This window comes from Struthio camelus, chromosome 11, assembly GCF_040807025.1.
Source record: "Struthio camelus isolate bStrCam1 chromosome 11, bStrCam1.hap1, whole genome shotgun sequence".
Lineage (NCBI taxonomy): Eukaryota > Metazoa > Chordata > Aves > Struthioniformes > Struthionidae > Struthio > Struthio camelus.
The window spans coordinates 29,189,359-29,207,899 of NC_090952.1; the positions used below are offsets into that span (position 1 = coordinate 29,189,359).

Here is an 18,541-nt window from a genome sequence, read left to right on the forward strand (position 1 = left end):
CCCGCGGCGCGCTCCCGCTCCCGCTCCCGCCCCGCCGCAGGCCGCGCCGTTGCCAGGCAGCGCCGGGCCAACAGCACCTGCGCGCGCGCGCGCGCCCGGCGGGCGCCGCCCCGTCCGCCCCCGTCCACCTACCTGCGGGGCGCCTGGCGGCCGCTCACCGCGCGCCCCGCTCCGCGCCTGCGCCCCTTGCCCAGGGCCGCGCGCGGGCCCTTTAAAGGCATTCCGGTGACGTCACCAGCGCTCCTCGCGAGGCCCGCGCTCCCCCCCCCGCCGCGCGGCCGGGGCACAACAAGAGTCACGCGCGGAGCGGCCGGGGGCGGGGCCTCGCGGCACCAGCCAATGGGAGCGCTCTCCGCGGCGGAGGCACCGCCCCTCCGCTGCGTCACGGCCGCCGCCGGCCGCCCCTGGTCGCTGCGCGTCGCGGGAGCGCGACCCTGCCCGGCCCGGCCGCGCCCCGGGATGAGGGAAGGGTCGGCGCTGCCCGGCGCCCCCGGCGCCGCCCCGGTGCCCGGCTTCTTGGCCAAGCTCTGGACCCTCGTGGAGGATCCGCAGAGCGACGCCGTGATCTGCTGGAGCAGGGTGAGGGCGCCGCGGCCTGGGCCTGGGCCTGGGGCAGGGCGGGAGGGGAGGGAGGGGGGCTGTGCTGGGTGGAGGGGCTGGGGCAGGGCGAGGGGAGTGGGGTTTGGGGCAGGGCGGGAGGGGAGGGGAGGGGGGCTGTGCTGGGTGGGGGGCCTGGGGGAGGGCGAGGGGAGTGGGGAGGGGGGCTGTGCTGGGTGGGGGGGCTGGGGCAGGGCGAGGGGAGTGGGGCTTGGGGCAGGGCGGGAGGGGAGGGGAGGGGAGGGGGGCTGTGCTGGGTGGGGGGGTAGGGGCAGGGCGAGGGGAGTGGGGAGGGGGGCTGTGCTGGGTGGGGGGGCTGGGGCAGGGCGAGGGGAGTGGGGTTTGGGGCAGGGCGGGAGGGGAGGGGGGCTGTGCTGCGTGGGGGGCCTGGGGGAGGGGGGCCGTGCCGGGTGGGGGGCCTGGGGCCTGGGGGAGGGGGGGCTCTGCCGTGGGGGCCCTGGGGCAGGGCGGGGGGGGAGGGCCGGGAGGGCCCTGGCTGGGCCGGAGGCGGTGGCGTGGGGGTGCTGGAAGAGGCAGAAGGGCGAGGGGGTTGTGCTGGGCGCGCTGGGGGGGGCGGCCCGGGGGGCTCATGGGGGTGAGGGCTCGGCTGGGGGGCTGGAGGGGTGCTGAGGGCAGGGCGCAGGGGGTCGTGCAGGGGCGCCTGGAGGGGGCGGTGGGGGAGCTGAGGGAAGGGGGGGTCTGCAGTGTTTGGCGCTTCGGTGTGCCGGGGGCTGAGGGGAGGGGAGGGGAGGTGGTTCTGCCACGAGGCTAGCGAGGAAGGGGGAGAAAGCTGTAGAGCGATGTTCACTGGGGAGCGCAGTGGGGGGCTGCGGTAGAGCTGCAGGTGGTAATGGGGCCCGAGGTGAGTGTGGTGTGGGCAGGGCCCTGGGGGACGCACGGGTGCGCGTGGAGCGGTCAGGGAGCGGGCTTGTTGCGCTTGCTGTGGAGCAGACAGATCTGGGCGCGTAGAGAGCGGGTGCGTGTGTAGGCCTGATCTGGGCAGTGGGTCATCCCCAACATGCCTGTCTGTCTTTAGCAAACGTAGCAGTGTGCTGCATAGTGTTTCAATAGAGATAGCATGTTGATATACTGATATACATAAAGGAGCATGTGAGGGCATGTCTACTTAAAATGGACTGGCGTTGGATAGTATGCATGTTGGCTTTTCTGCTGATACTTCACTCTTAAGCTGCGTTGCTACAGGAGAGCCCTTGCTGCAACTGTTTGTACGATTAAAAGTAAACAAGCAGAACAGCTTAAAGTGATCCTACATTGCGGAGTAACACATTAGAATACTCTCAAATTATATATAATTATCTAAAAGTGGTGACACCCAGGAGAAAAGACTCTTTAAAAAGTAATTAACTTTCCTCTTCTTCCTGAGATTGGGAAAATAAGCCTTGCTGGTCTTGTGTGCCTTCAGGCGTATAATATTATGAACACAGGCAGACTAGCAAGACATCAGAGACAAACACAGATGGTGTTTATTTTAGTCTAATTTTTAAATGCTCAGTTTTCATCCGCTTTTTTCCAGATGTTTGGCCTTTACAAAGACAAAGATGAAGAGAGACTTAATATTTTTCTTCTTTGTGAATAGTGTAGAAATCTCAGAAATACCTACCTAGTTCCAGGAAATTTGAGCTTGAGAGTGTGGTGAATCTGGAACTATATCGTAGTTAACCTTTTCCACTGCTGAGTTCTGTTGTCTGAACTTTTAGTAACTCTCCAATGATACTTGGTTATTTTTAGTGGTGACATAGTGCACACAATGGAAGAACCTTGTCAGGAGGTAGTCAAACTCTGATCAAGGGAGATATAAGCCCTCTAGTGGCATGAATTCCAGTGTGTTTGAGCAATATTTATGTTTCCTGGGAACCAAGAGAGAAGCAGATACGTGTGGGGTTTTTTTTCATTTTTCTTTGGCTTAAGCTCAAAACTTAAGTGTGGTTTTGTTCTTTTTTTTTTTTAAAAAAAGAAGGCCCCTATTCAATAAGAATGTTCCACGTAACTATCTCTTTGGGTTCAAACTTTTTACTACAGTCCTTAGTACTCAGAAATGCCCATGCAGGCAATTCTTTCACTAAATGTTTTGCACTTTCCTGTTGTAGGAACTGTCTCTGTCAATTTATATCTTGACATATTATTAGCTTTAGAAATACTGTGCTTGTTCTCTAAATGTGACTTTGGTTTATTTTCTAGAATGGTGAGAACTTCTGCATTCTGGATGAGCAGAGGTTTGCTAAGGAGCTACTTCCCAAATACTTCAAACACAACAATATCTCCAGCTTCATACGCCAGCTTAATATGTGTAAGCATCAATTGTTTTCATGTATTCTTTTTGCCAAGTTCGTTGCTGCTTAGCATCAATTTGTATTTCTTTAATCAAAGCAATTTGCTTGGCAGATCTTTCATCCCTGAAAACCTGAATTCTGGTCCTGACCTTACTTTGCAAAAGAAAATAACAGCAGAACTTGGCTTAGTCTTTGTTTTCAGTATTTCAGCTCTGAGTCTTTTTGAGCAATCACAATAAAATATTGTTTCATGTGTTGGTACGTAAAGCTTAGGTAGTTCAGTGGGCTCCAGTGGTGGTGTTAACGGTAATGAGAAATTAATAGCAAATTTGTGCATGTTTGGAAGAACAAAGGCCATATCTACACCCATGCATCTAGTATATGGAAAAAAAGTACCTAGATCATGCTGTTGCACGCGTTGCTGTGTTGAAACAAGCTTAGTCATACTGATGGATAGAGCTGGACCAAGTTTTTCATTTGTTTTCTGTGCTCTACTTCTGAGCATGATGTAGTATTTGTTATATAATACTGAAAATGTACAACTTGCACAGGCAAATAAACTGGAGTGAGATGGTAATTCAAAGACACAGTACAACATGCAGGACTGCAACACACAGCAGAAATAATTGCTTTGCCGTAGATATTTTGTGGGCCAAGTGAAGGTGAAAACTGCATAGAAAATGGTTATCTTATTTAGAACGTCCATTTGAGGTGAGAGGGATTAAGTGACTAAGCAAGTCCTTTTCAGGAAAGGAAAGGATCTGAAAGATGCTCTAGGTCTGAACTATAACTCTTAGGGAGCTAAGTTGGATATTTCACCAACCAACTAGCTGTATATATTCTGTATGTCTTTACTCTATTCAGTACAAATAAAATCTCTTACCTTTTTTCAAAATTCCTCCTGTTTCATTAGGCTAGAAATGTGTTTCAATTATGTTTATGCTCCTCCTTGAAAGGAAAGAAGGGTACAATTTGTCATAAAGCTTTGCTAAAGTAAGTTAATTTACAGCAGTGGATACTATGGCTTAGTTGCAGGGAATTGTTGAGAAGAGGTGGAGATCCTTGGCCAAGTGAATTTGTCTAGTCTCTCTAGCTCATGCCTGTTTAGATTCCATCTCAGACACAAAGAAGTGATTGTTTAGACTCTTAGCCTAGGGGGGATGCTATTGTTTGTGTCAAGTGTTGAGATTCCAGTGCCTGAATGTCAATGGATAATATAAAAAAGCAATTGTCTTATAGCAAGATTAAAAGCTAAAATCCAAATATTCCTGTAAAGATGTGCAGTACCATGGAAGACTTCTTTTCCTGCTTGGTCTATCCTAGGTTTGAATAAAGTTGTCTAATGATAGTGATGCCAAGATGCAGTGAAACTGGAATACATTAACTATGTTAAAAACTTCAATGAGGAGAGATATGGCTTGCTTTGTCAACTGTATTTTGCATCTACCCTGTGGTATTTAGAGCAGTGGTGGAAACAGAGCTTGCAATGTCTTATTTCATGCAGGCAGTCTGAGTGGTATGGAAAGAGGATTGTGTGTGTATATGTTTGCATAGGCTGAGATATAATTCTCTTCCTTAAATTGTTCTGTAGACCCTGGTGGTACATAACGTTCATTTTGTTGTATAGCTGCTTGGGATTATAGGCATGAAAAGGAAGATGCAAAGTTCCACTCCTTCCATCGGGACAAGGTTTTGTTCCAGATGTCCTAATAAATCTCCCTTCTGACTAACTTCTGTGATTGTTTGGACATTGCTCTCTTGCCTTAGAATAGTAGTAATAAGCCTTTGCCGTGCATGCTGTTCGTACAGCCTTTGCTTTCATTCTCTGCAAGATCATTTGGCAAAACTGTAGATATATTTCCCGGCTGTGAAAATCAGAGCAGCTGAAATGTTTGAGCACCAAAGAAAAACTATGTAGCCACTTTTTCATAGTTCCTATTCCCAGTAACTATTACTGCAGGTATTTCAGTACCTTCTGGGTTTTCTTTAGCTGTGTGTTGTAACAGTCAGCTTTATATTGAAAGAAGTGACTTTTTTAAATCCCTCTCCACAGATGGGTTCAGGAAAGTGATTGCTCTGGAAAATGGTATGATTACAGTAGAGAAAAGTTCGGTCATTGAGTTCCAGCACCCTTTCTTCAAGCAAGGGAAGGCACACTTACTGGAAAACATCAAGCGCAAGGTATAATCTTAAGAATGTATTTAATTGGATTTTTTTTTTCTCACAAAAGTAGCTTATGTGGAACAAGTCGGGGGGGGGGGGGATCTCAAACACTTTAAAGCCAATAATTCACGTGAACCAAAGTACCATCAAAAGCTTGCTGACACACAGCCTTGTAGCTCTTTTCTGAATGCCAGGCTTAAGGCTTGGCTTGGCCTCCTCACATCAGCTCTTAGACAGAACACACCCTGCCATTGTTTGGCAATGCATAGGAGGAAGACCACAGTCTTTACAGCTATCAAAGTAGATGCTCTTGCATGCAGAGTTCTCGCACACAATTACAGCTTAATGTAGTCTTCAATTTTGCTGGCAAAGCAGAATTGGAAAGGATCATAGAGTGAAAGAAGGAAAAGAAATACACTCCCATTTGATGCTCATTGACAAAAGAGCAAAGGTGGCAGAAATCAGTTCATTTGGGCAAGTTTGTGTAAACTATGTTGTTCCCCCACAACTGTGTTGCCACTAAGCTGCACGTTTATTAGGGCTTTCCAGTTTTCTCTTGTAAGTTCAGGCCTTGTCTGACCTGTTTTGGCACAGGTATTTATCCTTTATTTGCTTGTTACAAGTCATGATATCCCAGCTGCCAGAGGAGACGATCATGTTATATCATGCTGACATTTGAACTGCAGGGTCTTTTCTGCAGAATATCATAATGTGGTGGCTACGTTGCCCAAGTTAATAAAAGCACAGTGTAGGCTTGAGGATTAGCTGGAGAGTCACAATTGTGTTTTGATTGATCCTTCACTGAGCCCTCTGTGCTCAGAATCACAGTTGATCAAATATAGTTATACAGTTGCTGCTCTGACTCGGGCCTGTTCTCTTCCCAGATGCTGTAATTGCTAACTTGTCTTGGCTTGCACACCTTGCTATGTTGGGACAGTCAGCTGATGACATTATGTATGGCAGCATGTATCCCAGGAGTGTTAAATTGGGTGGAGTAGTCTAAATGGAAGATAAAACCTTTGTTTTAGTGCCAAGGACTTTCTCGTGGAACTGTTGAGTAGGCTGGTAAACATATTTTTTGTTGCACAGGAATTGTTGGTGATTTTTGCAATGCCTAAAACCTCCATCGGTTTTCTCTGCTCTTTTAAAGTCTACAATGGAGTCAAATTTCAGCACTTGCTGTAAACTGGCTTTCAAACCCCCAACAGGAATTAAAATTTGCAGGCAGGATTTCCTTAAGTTAAACTCCCTTTTACTGTTAGCTCTAGGATCCCTGCTGCTGTGCATCGGTCTTGACACCCTCCTTAGCTATAGACTCTAAAGAGAGCAGTTCCTGATACTCTGGTGGAATGTTTTACTGGATTGGCTGTTTTTTTAGATGCAGGCTGACTGCATTTGAAACTTCTGTGTGCTGTCTGCATCTTTTTGGTGGCTTCCTTGTAGAGGTGGTACCTTGAAGAGGAAAGACAGTCATGAATTCATTTGGGGTACAGAGTATGTACCTGACCATCTGCAACAAATAGCAAGACATCAAAGAGCATGGACACAGAGAAGAACAATCAGGGCATTCAAGCCATCCTTTGTAACATTGAAATATATTAGGAAAGCTGTTATGTAATTGCTCCACAGAAATAACTAATAATTCTGTTCTGCTTCATTGTGAAGTGATGGGATGTTATTTTATAACAAGGTAGGTTGATTTCTGTCCAGCCTATTTTTCTTGAAAAGGGGATCTGTGAGTCAGCCTGCCTGCAAGCTATCTGACACTTCAGAGGGCTAATCCCAGATGCTTCTGCTTCCCTCTTGGGACCTAATAAAAAATAAGTAGAATTGGAGAATAACATAGGTTGAAAGGGACCTCTGGCAGTTGCCTAGTCCAGCCCCAGCTGGTTCAATTATGGTTAGTGTCTGGCTACAAGATTTTTGAAGTTATGTCCACAAAACATGAACATATAGCTCAGATAGGTGATGCACCAGACTTATCTTTTTAAAAATCTTGAATTGTGTATTAGCTATCGGTGCCAGCATCTCAGAAAAAGTTATTGAAGGAAATAGAAAGTTCTGAATGTAGAAGTGTTGCAGGGAGGAGAAAGTGAGCTTTTTGCTTTCTAATGAATCTTTCACCAACGTTTGCAGGACCAGCAATGATAGATTCTGCTGTGGGCAGAAAAGCAATTTGGGCTCTGACTGTCTGGAGACAAGCCTTCATAATTTTGGAATGTCACTCGGTGGAGTGATAATAACGGAAATGACAATATAGGAATCTGCAGTTCAGGTGGCGTGGGACAAATTTTCAGTCAAGTAGGATGCATCTAATTAGACCCATATGTTTGTTTTCTGTTAATTTAATGGAAACTTGTGAGCCCTGTGCTGAGAATTTTACCCATGCTTAAGAGGGATGTGACTATCATGTTATTACTGCACAAGCAGCTTCTGCATTTTATGACTGGTGACTTACCCTTTGACACAAGGGGGCAAGCTTTCACCAGACCTATCAGACAGAACCACTTAGGGAAGGCCATTTTGGATTAGTAATGCATTTTTAGCATGAAATACAATGGTGCATATACTGTCTGTACGCTCCAAGTGCTATTGTCATATGCTCACTGACATGCTGTTTTTCTTCATACAGCTGAGACTCTACTGAGGACTGCATCTGTAACAATTGTGATGTTTTGTGATACGTAAAAATCATATAATCTTACCTAATCTTTTAATGAAGTCTGGTCCTGTTTGTCTGCAAGCTAACTACAGCTCCTTTAGAAGGGAGTATACAAGGCACAGTCCTTAGTAAAGCATATGTAACCTGATCCTGTTTTAGGTATCTGCAGTAAGAACTGAAGATCTCAAGGTCTGTACAGAGGATTTACACAAAGTTCTCTCTGAGGTCCAGGAAATGAGAGAGCAGCAGAACAACATGGATGTCAGACTGGCTAATATGAAGAGGTAGACTGTCTGTTTATGTATTGAAAGCGGTTGCTATCTAATGGAGCCTGGCTCTAAATGTGGGTTTCATTTGAAATGAAAACAGATAAAGTTGTATTTTTTCCAGGAATACCTGTTCCACTCCACACAGCATTCTGAATCTTGTTTTCATAATTCAGTAACAGACCAGCAATTAAGACTGAGCGCTTGTTGACTATCTTGAGATTTCATTTTGGTTTCCAACATCTGTAGTTGTTCTTTAGGGGGACCAAAGCATTTTCTGTTCTAAGCACAAAACAGGGTTAGATGCAGTGAGGGGGAGTTAGTGATTGGTTTTCTTTTTAATTGGAAGTGGACTTTGTATGTCCTCATCTGTGTTCCTTCAGATCCTTTTTGTATGAGCGCTGGGAATTGACTGTGATCGTTGGCATGCGAGCAGCTATCAACCAAAGCTCAGGAGATACCTTCACTCCCTCTTTTTTTTTTTTCCTTAATACTTTTGAAACTTCTGCAGTGATCTGTGTTATGCTTAGCCTGCTTCTAAACACCAAGTCCTTATTCTAAGGCTTTGGAGTTTTGAATGAATACCTCATGTCAGGATTGTTGGTGGAGCAGCAGAGGATGAGAAAGTCCTTATTAGTGAGTGTTTGGTCCTACCTGGTAGAACATGGAGTTATTTTAACCCAGAGCTGGTGAATTTGATTAACTGATTGTTAGTCACCCACAGAAGGAATGTTGCTGTTGGTCCTGCAAGGTACTGTGAAAGTTTGAAAGCTGTGGAACTAGAGCATATAAAGTAAATTCTGTTCATCCTCTGTCTTCTGATTTATTCTGCATTGCAGAGAAAATAAGGCCCTGTGGAAAGAAGTGGCAGTTCTAAGGCAGAAGCACAGTCAACAACAGAAGCTGCTGTCTAAGGTACCATTGCAGCATCTTCAGTGCTACCATCCTTATTCCTGCCTCTGTGATACTTGATGGCATTCTTTGCTTATGTAGAATGACTAATGACACAGAGCTGAACAGGCTATATTAATGCGGCATAGGAAAAAATGTTGACAGTTCCTAAGTGTCCAAGAAGTAGAGAAACAAAGAATCACAAGCCAAATGCTAAGGAAAAGTCTTAGGGAGAAGGATTTCAGTGTGACTGAAAGCTCAGTGAGGCTAGATTATTTGGAGAGAAATCAGTAAACCAAGTTTTTGAAAGACTGCAGCACTGGGCCTGGGGTAAGCGTGGGACTGGAGGCAGTGAGTGGTAGTAGGAACGTGAAAAGAGAGATGGCAGGCACATGGAATGGAGTCTGTGAAAGATCTCTGACCATGACAGACTTTGACCGCTCAAGAAGTCAACTTGGAACCCAGAAACTATAGGTGGTGTTGCACTGGATCAAATTTTCTCTGGTTTCTCTCTCAGCTGTTTCTGGTCTGGCATCTTCTGTAGTGACTTGTGGTGTTAGATTAAAAAAAAAAAATCTGTCCAAGTGGGATAACTTTTCAATGCCATTTGTAACTATCCTTTTGTTTTTAAGACATGAACACAAATGGAGATTTAATTTACTTATTAATTTCAATCACATAACTACATAACTTTGCACGAAAGCCTGAATTCAGTCTGAATTAATAATTTAATATTAGGATTGCTGTGTTGATCGCTTTTTTGTTGTTTTCTTTTTAGATTCTTCAATTTATACTAAGTTTGATGCATGGAAACTATATTGTTGGGGTCAAAAGAAAAAGGTAATTACTGGCTAGCTCACAAAGTGTTGGAGTTAGTGTTGGATGTGCATTATGCGGACAAATCAACTTCTAGAAGCAGCATACTTAAAGTACAGAAAGAATATTTTTATCATTTATGTTCTTTCATTTAAATTTGAGAACGCTGAGGGAAGTGGAAAAAAGCATGAAATGAAGATTTCCTCTTGTTTATAACTAAAAAATAGCATCGGAAGAGAAGATATACTAAACTTTAAATTTTGAAGGGCCGGAAAGAGTAATTCTTTTAAAAAGTGCAAGCGTAACTGATTTTTTTTATAAAACAAAAAGCATGTTTAGAATGTAATACATCTGCACTACCTATAATGAGAACAATTTCAAAAAGCAAGGTTTCTTAGAAGTGGAAATATAGTAGTTCTTGCTGTTACTGCACTTACTTGGCATTGTTACAGCTTTTTATTACTGAAGTATGGACTAAAGCCATTTTTCATCTCAGGTCTCTAACAGATGCTGCAGGTGCTTCACCTTCCAAATACAGTCGTCAGTATGTTCGCATACCTGTGGAGAGTGGCCAAGCAGTAAGTCTTCCCAGGAGATGAAACACTGGGGTGGACAGGTTGCTATGCATTGGTGTTCTTCCCTCCCGCCCCCTAGTCTTCCTTACAACTGTTATTATCCTGGTCTTGTAATCGAATGCGCTCCATTTTGAATTGGACACGTTTCAAGCATTACCCTATCTGCATAATCATGCAATCCATACAACTTGGCATAGATGAAATTTTAATGGGGAAGAAAAGCTGCCAGAGGAGTGCAGATTCTACGCCAAAGCAGTCAGAATTTTGGTGTATTCATTTGGTTTGCTGTATCCTGCAGATGACTTTTTCTGAACATAATTTGGATGGTGAAGATGGAAACAGTACAGGTCTCATCATTCGAGATATCACTGACACTCTGGATAATGCCACTGATGGACTCCTTGCTCTGGCCCACACGAGTGGCAGAGCCAGGTATGCATAAGGATGATGAAGTATTTGTGCTTAAGTCATTAACTAAGTAGTCATGTTTAGTGTAAGTGACCAGTATGAATAATGGGAAACAGCTGCTCTGCATTTTTTTACTGTGTCTGCACGACGGGCCTCTTTGTAGGCTGCCTTTTTGCAGCATGCATGCAGCATTGGCCATGGTCAGCAAAGCTTTTTAAGAGTTCATGTCTCTCTGAGAGTGTCTGTAGTCTTAGCAAGCTGATTGACACTTGGAGTTTAATTTGGTCAGGCTTTTCTTCCTGCTTAACAAATAAGCATGTTTAACTTTTTGACTGAACAGGGACCTGAATGCATGTGTAGTTTACTAATAAGCAAATCCAGACTAATAGTCTCCAGTTCAAGTACTACTCTTGATGTCATTATGCTAAGTGCAACTGAAGGGGAAACATTCTTTTGTGTGGCCTCAGATCCTTGTAAAAACTTATTTGGTTATCAATACGCAGAGTCGAATACGGACCAACTTGGAATCTTTTATTTTGAGGGATATGGTGTGATGAATTTCCCTCCCACCACATGCCCATGCACCTCTGATGCACTCTTTAGTCTGGCAAAATGCGATGTTCTGCCCTGATATGTCTCTCCATGTAAGCTGTAATAAGTGATTCTTCATCTGCTATTAGGAGGGTCTTTTCCTTCTCTTTCAAAAGACCAGTTGATTATTTGAACCCTTGATGGACTTGACCTTATTAGGTATTAAGAGTTGAGATACTAAACTTGGAATGAGGAGCAGTACAGTTGGTGAATTCTCCTGCATCTTGTTTCCAGGGGTGTCTTACTATATGAAACGTCTGTCATATTTTATAGAGAGACACAGACAGCTCCGGATCCTGGCTTACCTATCTGTCAAGTATCACAGCCGGTTGAGTTAAATTGTGCGGAACCTATCCCTGCAGTTCCGATAAACGATGCTAACAAATCCAGTGAAACAGGAAATGATGCTGTGGAGCTCCATACTGCACAAGCTAATGCTCCAGAAGACCCTGTGTCAATGATTGACTCCATCTTGAATGAAAACAACTCTGGAAACCAAAATGATCCTTTACTGGACAGGTTTGTAGATCATTATACTCTTTTTCTGGAAACTGTTTTATAAAGTCATCATCCTGTGGTATCTCTGTTATAAATGCTTCTGTGTCAAAATTTTAGAGGATGTGTTTAGGAGAACATAGTAAATTAGCTTTTTTAAACTTCAAGTAGGAATAGCTGAGATAACGTTATCACTGTACTCAGTGCAATCTGAAGGCCTGATGCTATTCTGCCTCACTGACATTGCAAAATATGGGGGAATAGCTTGGAATTGTATATTGTTTGTAGGTAAGTATTGAAGTATAGGAGATAGCTTGCAGCACAGTGAGAAACTTGATATCGGGGCTACATATGTAGCTTCTCTCCACTTATCTCTTATGTCCTGCCTGCTGTCCTGAGAAACAGTTAAAACACGCAATGATCCGGTTACTCACGTTACCGAAGAAGATAGCGTTCCTTTAGATACAGATTGCTTCCAGCCCTTTGCTTATCATGTGTTGTCCCAAGGTGAAAGCCATTGGACCATAGCTTAAACAGAGAGTAATATACAGGCTGGGATCTGAGACCGTTCAGAAGATATTAAAATGAGGGAGGAAATATCAAAAAAGCAGTTGTTCCTTCCATACATATGATAGTTACTAGTATGCTTGTTGTTCAGATGGCCTTCCTTCATTGTACCTGTTCTGCAAATAGTCAGACCATGAAAAGTAGTATGGGAATGCAGTTTCTTGTACTTAGCAATAACCTGTTCTGCGTTGTGAGCACTCCTTGCTGTATCAGTTTGGCTCTCCTTTTACCCCAACAGCTGTAATAATCAAGAAGTTAGCAGATCATTTCCAGGAGTTTGTCTACATTGTGGTGCAAAAAAAAGGCCCTGACTGCTGACTGTTTCTCATCATATAGTATCATGTTGTCTTTTTAGAGAAGAAATTCAGGATTTTCTAAATTGCATTGACGCCAGCCTTGAAGAGCTCCAGGCAATGCTATCTGGGAAGCAGTATAACCTTGGTTCTGAAGCTTTCAGTGATGTGAGTGTCTTTTAATGTATTCTGATTCCTGAAAGATACTAATTAGATTGTATTATAAATTTTCTTTACTGATTTATTCCATGCTGTAATGGGCAAGAGGGAGGAAAATATTGAAAAGTAGATAATTTTGGATAGAATGGTACATAGTCGTCCTAGGAGTCTGACAAAGTACAAGTTAGTATGAGAACCTTTTCCAGTTCTTATAGTATTTCTGTTGTGTATGACTCAAAACACTTTTTGAACTGTTTTCTCTTAAGCCTTTTCGCATACTGTCATATCCCTATTGCAGCCATATCCCTGGAATTACTGACAAATGTGGTGCCCTTCTCTTCTGTGAGCATCGATTTTTCCGTCTCAGGTTTAAAGTACCTTGCTGTAGGCCTGTGGAGGAGAGCTACTTTCTCTGTGCTTTAGTGGATGGTTGGAGTGATCTGCCAGATCCTGCTGTCCTGTCAGGATCTCTCTGAGGCTCTGTTTTAAGAGCTTTATAATAAGACACATGCTGCTATATATGATCTGCTTTTTACTTTCAGACATATAATCCTGAGCTGCCAGCCCTGGATATGAATTTGATGGAAACTTCCTCTGGTATGGAAAATGTAAGAATGAGATTCTTTTCTGTAATGGGGAGGATTAATATGATATCAAGAGCTAAATTTCAGGGACTGATTGATAGCACAGGATGAAACTGCTCTTTTCTCTAATCCAGCTGTCCTAATGTTTTCAGTTGTCACTGCTGGCATATATATTTTAAGAGAATTCTCAAAACTTTTAAGTCTTATGTCCCTAGGCACAGTAATATACTCAGTATGCTGAACATTCATTCAAAGCAAAGTGACAGTTTAAATAGCATGTTCTTTGCTTTCTAAATACTATGTCTGAACACATAAGGAAAAGGGAAACAAACTGGTGTCTGTTCATTTAGCTGTCTGTATTGAGGAGCCTTTTTATTCTTAACTGTTACTTCTGTACCCTCTACTGAGAATGAGGAGGCTAGGAAAATCTTGTCATTTTTTTGTTCCAAGTGTGTGAGTACAGTTTCTTAGCTTGTTTCTCCAAGCATCAGAGAGTCCCAGGATGTCTTTCTGCAAAGTGATAACTAGGTTTGAGACTATATTTTAAAGGAGATTGTATGTATTCAGTCTATTTGAAGACTGAAGGGAAAGTATTAAAGGAAAAAGTATAATGCAGTACGTTGTATTTATTCTGAGCATAGCTATATGGCGTTTCCTCAGGGGGCACACAAAAGTTCTCTGCAAGTTCCCTTTCTTGTTCTAGTACCTAAAATTGTCTCATGTTACAGAAAACCCTTGCAAGTGTTATTGGTTTGTTTTATAGTCCTGAAATAATACTAGGACTGAACCTCCCTGTCAGAAGAGCTTAGATCGCAACTGAGGTAGAATGCTGCTGTGTTCAAGCAGTGCTTGCAAAATTTAATTATATTGATGAAATCATGTTTAACTGTGCTGTTCCAACAGGACAGACTATAATAAGGGTTCTAGTTTGAAAGGTGTTTAAAAAAAAAAAAAAAAAAAAGACTTGCTAGTCAGAAGCTTGTTTGGCTTTAGTAAGTTTGTTTGTGTTTCAGCATGCCTTCTTCTAAGAATTCCTATTTGCTGGTCCTTGTGGATGATAATGGGCTTGTGGAGTCAGAAGTTTGCGTTGGCCAACCGTTTTCTTCGTTTTCTCTCCTCCTTTCACGTTTAATTTTGTTAGCCAGTCAGTAGACTTGTGGGGGGGGGGGGGGGGGCGGGCTTGTTAAGCATTTGCCTTATTCTGTGTACATTTTGCTTCAGATTGCAAACTTGGCAGACAGCACTGAAGATCTGGGAGCACGTGAGAGAGAAACAGCAGGAAACAAAGGTGGGCAGGAAGGAATCTGAGAGCTGTAGCAGTTCCAAACTCTTCCAAAATTGTTATGTTCTTAAATGAGTTTTTCTGGCCCGTAATACGGCTTACTTCCTTCTGTTTATGTGAAGACTGGGAGATACCATTGATTTTCATGGAGCTGTGCCTCAGTCTTACCCGTTCCATTCCATACTCCATAGATGCATTAATTGTTCCCCTGTTCTTACATGTGGCAGAGTGCCACAATAGGGAACAACAGCAGATCTCATGGCAGAAGTGTCTCCTATGTGGGCTACAAAACCCCACAAATGCAGTGCTCCTCATTTTGCTACTTGAATGCTGTCATTGCATGCCATGTGTATTGGTGGCTTGAAGCGTGCTTCAGAAATTGAGCCTTAGCTGCAGTCTTTAGACTCTTGCCGCTGTGAATGTAGTCTGTCAGAGCACAGTTGTACAGTTTTCTTCAGTGAATGAATTTTTGAAGCAGCCTCTACAGTTTTCCTTGCCTTGAACAAGCGCCTTCATGTATGTGTCATAGGAGTCTGGAGTTTAAGATGTTTGTTTTCCCTCAGATATGCAGCTGATACAGTACAAGGCCAATCCTCTGCTTTCATTATTTGAAGAACTACCCTCAGGCGAAGCTGCAGGGAAGACAGAGGATCCTAAAGACCTTCTACTGGCCCCCCTAGAGGAGAAACCTGAAGGAGGATGGAGAGCAGGTAGTGAAACCGTCTTGCCACTAGCAGCTCCAGCAAACCAGGCTGAGCCTCTTGATGCTCTGGGAACGGGCGATCCACCTCTCCTCTCAGAGGATGGGAATGGAGAGTATAAACTGTTTCCCCTCTTGCTGCTCAGTCCTGTTGCTAACTTTATAGAAGAGGCCTCTGAGATAGAACCTTCTTGAACTCGCATAATATCTATAACTGGCTTAGTGATGTAAAATAGGTAACAAAGATAAATGTATCAGTGAGAAGTTTCATCTTCTCTCTCCTCTCCTGCCTCCTGGGTTTCATATTTGGTATAGAAAAAAGAAGGTACTCTTTCTGCAAGCAGAGAGCAAGCCTGGAAAAGCTGAAAACGAGGTCAAAACAAGAACTAATAGGACTGAAGGCATTGGGAGGAGGAAAGAACAAGCTCATTGTAAACATATTGCAATGTATTCTGTAACTGTTTTTATCTGATATTCTTACTGCAAGAGGAAATCTGTTTGTATCCTGTTTGTAAAGTTTGGCTGTTTTTTTTATTAGCTGGATAGTAACATGGTATGTAATATTTTAAACATGGGTTTTACTCTTTCTGAGAGCCTGTTTCAAGAGGTGGCTTGTCTACTGTTTCAAATTGTGTGACTTCTGTTGTTTTTAGGGTTTTTTTAAGTTTGAGATTTCTTTTTTTTAGTAGTTTGTGGCTACAAATGTTTGCATCCGCTTAGATCACTTTCCTACTCCTAGACTTGCTCCTAGGTACTGGCAACGTTTTTCCTATGGAAAATGACATTTTAACTGTGGAATATTACTTTTTAACATGCTGACACATGTCCATTGCCACGAATTTTAGGTGTTATGGTAGGAAGTGCTTTCCACCTTGCATACAGCTGATTTCTCATGCACATTGCATGGCAGTTCTTCTAGGATAACTTGCACTTAGCACACAGGTCACTTGTTCTTGGTAACTTTGAAATGAACCAATTCAGGAGATGCTTAGCAAAGTCCAGCAGCTGGCATTGAAACAAGAGCAAAGAAAAAGGAGTAATGGAGCGATTTGCATTGACATAGGACAACACATTGAGATGTCTCTTCTGCGTGCAATTGCTACTTGTTTACCTAACCCTGTATGAGCATGGGACTTTCCTGCGTTTTCTGCTGGTGGGATCATAATGATAAATTTATGAACTGTGAGATTAAATCCCTTGAAAGTAAATTGCAAAAAATAGTGTTTGCTTAGAAAGAAAGTCTTTCCCCAAAATTTCCTCCTATGCTGTTCTCCTGATTTTTTATTAGCAGCTGTAATACAGACATCAGCCCTTAGCCCCTGCTTTTCAGTGGAACAGGAAGTGTTCCTTAACAAATACCAAATGTGTAGCTGTCTATCACTAGCACACACAAGCCTGAAATTTGTCCTAGTGATGCAAAACTGTTGGGGCTAGGAGGAGTCTGGAGACAGGTAGAAAACCAGCTGTGTAATACCATGTGATATTCCTACCCGTGAAATTACTTGAACATTTTTTTAGTTTTAGGAATTCAGGCTATTTACAGGCTAAATTCTATAAAATTTCTGAAACAAGAGATTTTAATTCCTTTTATGTTCAAGAATCCAAGCTATTTTGTTACACTGAAGCATTTTGGATAATGCGTGTTATCTATGCTGGACTGGCTGAATCAGATTTGCACTTCATTTCATTGTCATATCTTTGAGTTGTGGAGGAGGATGTTGCTGCTGAGTGTTTGTATACACACAACACCTTCACAGTGCTGTTTTATTCTCATACTTCTGTACTGTAGCTGTTCTTCATCTGTGTGGCCCTTCATGTTTGTATGTTTTCCATTGCCTTTTGTTAAGTATATCCTATCCTAGCTATTTATAGTCTTTGTTTTGCTTGCTTTTTCTTCTTGAAAGAAAGGGCTGAATGGTCTAGGTTTTTCCTGAGCTAAGGGGAGAGAGGGAGATGAATAAATTGTGCATCTGTCTTGGGTTCTGTGGATTTGGGGGTGGGGAGAGGGCGTCTTTTTCCCAAAGACCTCAATTTTTCCAAGAGTAAAAGAGTGAAAAATAGACCTTTTCCTGTGCTGTTTTGAACAAATTGCACACAGCAAAGTTCTGTGACAGGCTGATCTTCTGCAACTTCCGTTTCCTGAACAGGTTAGATTGAAGCGTATGGATTCCCGTCATGTTCTCTGCTGATGGAGTCATCTTATTGCACTGCATCTCACCATCAGATATTTGATCTAATTACCTAATAGTTTTTTAAACTCACTTTCTCTCTTAAGAAGTTAGGAAACAAGACTTAAGAAAACTGCAAATAGAAACTTTTGCTGCTGTGCCTGGTTTACGTATTGGACTAGGAAAAGTATATATTTACGCAAGCTTACTAACAAAGATTGCAATAGAAAGGGGAAGGCTAAATAGGAAGAGATTTTAAAAAACAAAAAACAAAACCCACAAGTTAAAGAAATTAAACTCATGGATTGCAAAACCAGTACTGTTTCTTGTATGTTCTATTTTGTGTGTTCCTGTGTGTGCTAATACATTTCCCAAACCAGGTTACTAGGAGAGCTTCAATGCTTTTCAAGGGGTCTCCTTATGCAGCTGCTGCTGACTTGAAAATAACTGAAGTGCCAGGTTAGCCTGGCACCTGGTTTTGGAGCTGTCAGCCTGAGGAATATGGAAGATTAGATTTATTTTTAACCCATATTCAACATGCCACAGAATCAAAGCTTATGGGAATGACTGCCACAGAGCATAGGGCTTGGCTGAATTTGGGAGTTTGTGCATTTGCCTATATGTGGGTAGCTTGCTGGGTGCCAGCCTTCAGATCTAAGCAGTGAGGGGACTTTAATATTAAGTGGTTTTCCTAAGTGGTGTTGTAAAACCCTAAAATACTGTGGTGTGACACTACTGAGAAAAGGACTTGTAGTAGAAGGCTCCATAGTTGACAACTGAAAGTCCTGATGGATTGTATGCTGTAAAATGGCAATTCTATCTTTTTAGATGCTTTAGGAACCTGCTTTATTTTTAATTTCAAACAGGTGCTGGAGTAAAGATGATCACTCTGCCCTAAGTTCAGCAAAATAAATGTTACTGCTGTTACAAAGGAGCAAGTATTTTTGATACTAGAGTAGATATAGCATAGCCATCCCCTGAACAATATAGGAGGGCCACGTAGACACGAATCAGCTGAAGTGAATACATGGAA

At 42.9% G+C, this 18,541-nt stretch overlaps 1 protein-coding gene across 1 annotated transcript; it reads left to right on the forward strand.

Annotated features, from left to right (window-relative positions):
• Positions 1 to 374: 374 nt before the first annotated feature.
• LOC104145675 (heat shock factor protein 3) lies at positions 375 to 17,824 on the forward strand. Its single transcript, XM_068956687.1, has 13 exons — positions 375 to 579; positions 2,797 to 2,905; positions 4,942 to 5,069; positions 7,873 to 7,997; positions 8,819 to 8,894; positions 9,649 to 9,710; positions 10,183 to 10,264; positions 10,560 to 10,693; positions 11,534 to 11,779; positions 12,678 to 12,783; positions 13,317 to 13,382; positions 14,580 to 14,646; positions 15,204 to 17,824. The coding sequence occupies exons 1-13, from the start codon at positions 460 to 462 to the stop codon at positions 15,533 to 15,535; spliced, it is 1,653 nt and encodes a 550-aa protein (XP_068812788.1). The 5' UTR covers positions 375 to 459; the 3' UTR covers positions 15,536 to 17,824.
• Positions 17,825 to 18,541: the final 717 nt, after the last annotated feature.

Excerpts from the sequence above, each read along its gene's own strand:
- LOC104145675 (XM_068956687.1), top strand. The coding sequence starts at position 460 with ATGAGGGAAGGGTCGGCGCTGCCCGGCGCCCCCGGCGCCGCCCCGGTG. Across the intron at positions 11,780-12,677 it reads AATGATCCTTTACTGGACAG|AGAAGAAATTCAGGATTTTC; the intron begins GTTTGTAGATCA and ends TTGTCTTTTTAG. Across the intron at positions 13,383-14,579 it reads CTTCCTCTGGTATGGAAAAT|ATTGCAAACTTGGCAGACAG; the intron begins GTAAGAATGAGA and ends ATTTTGCTTCAG.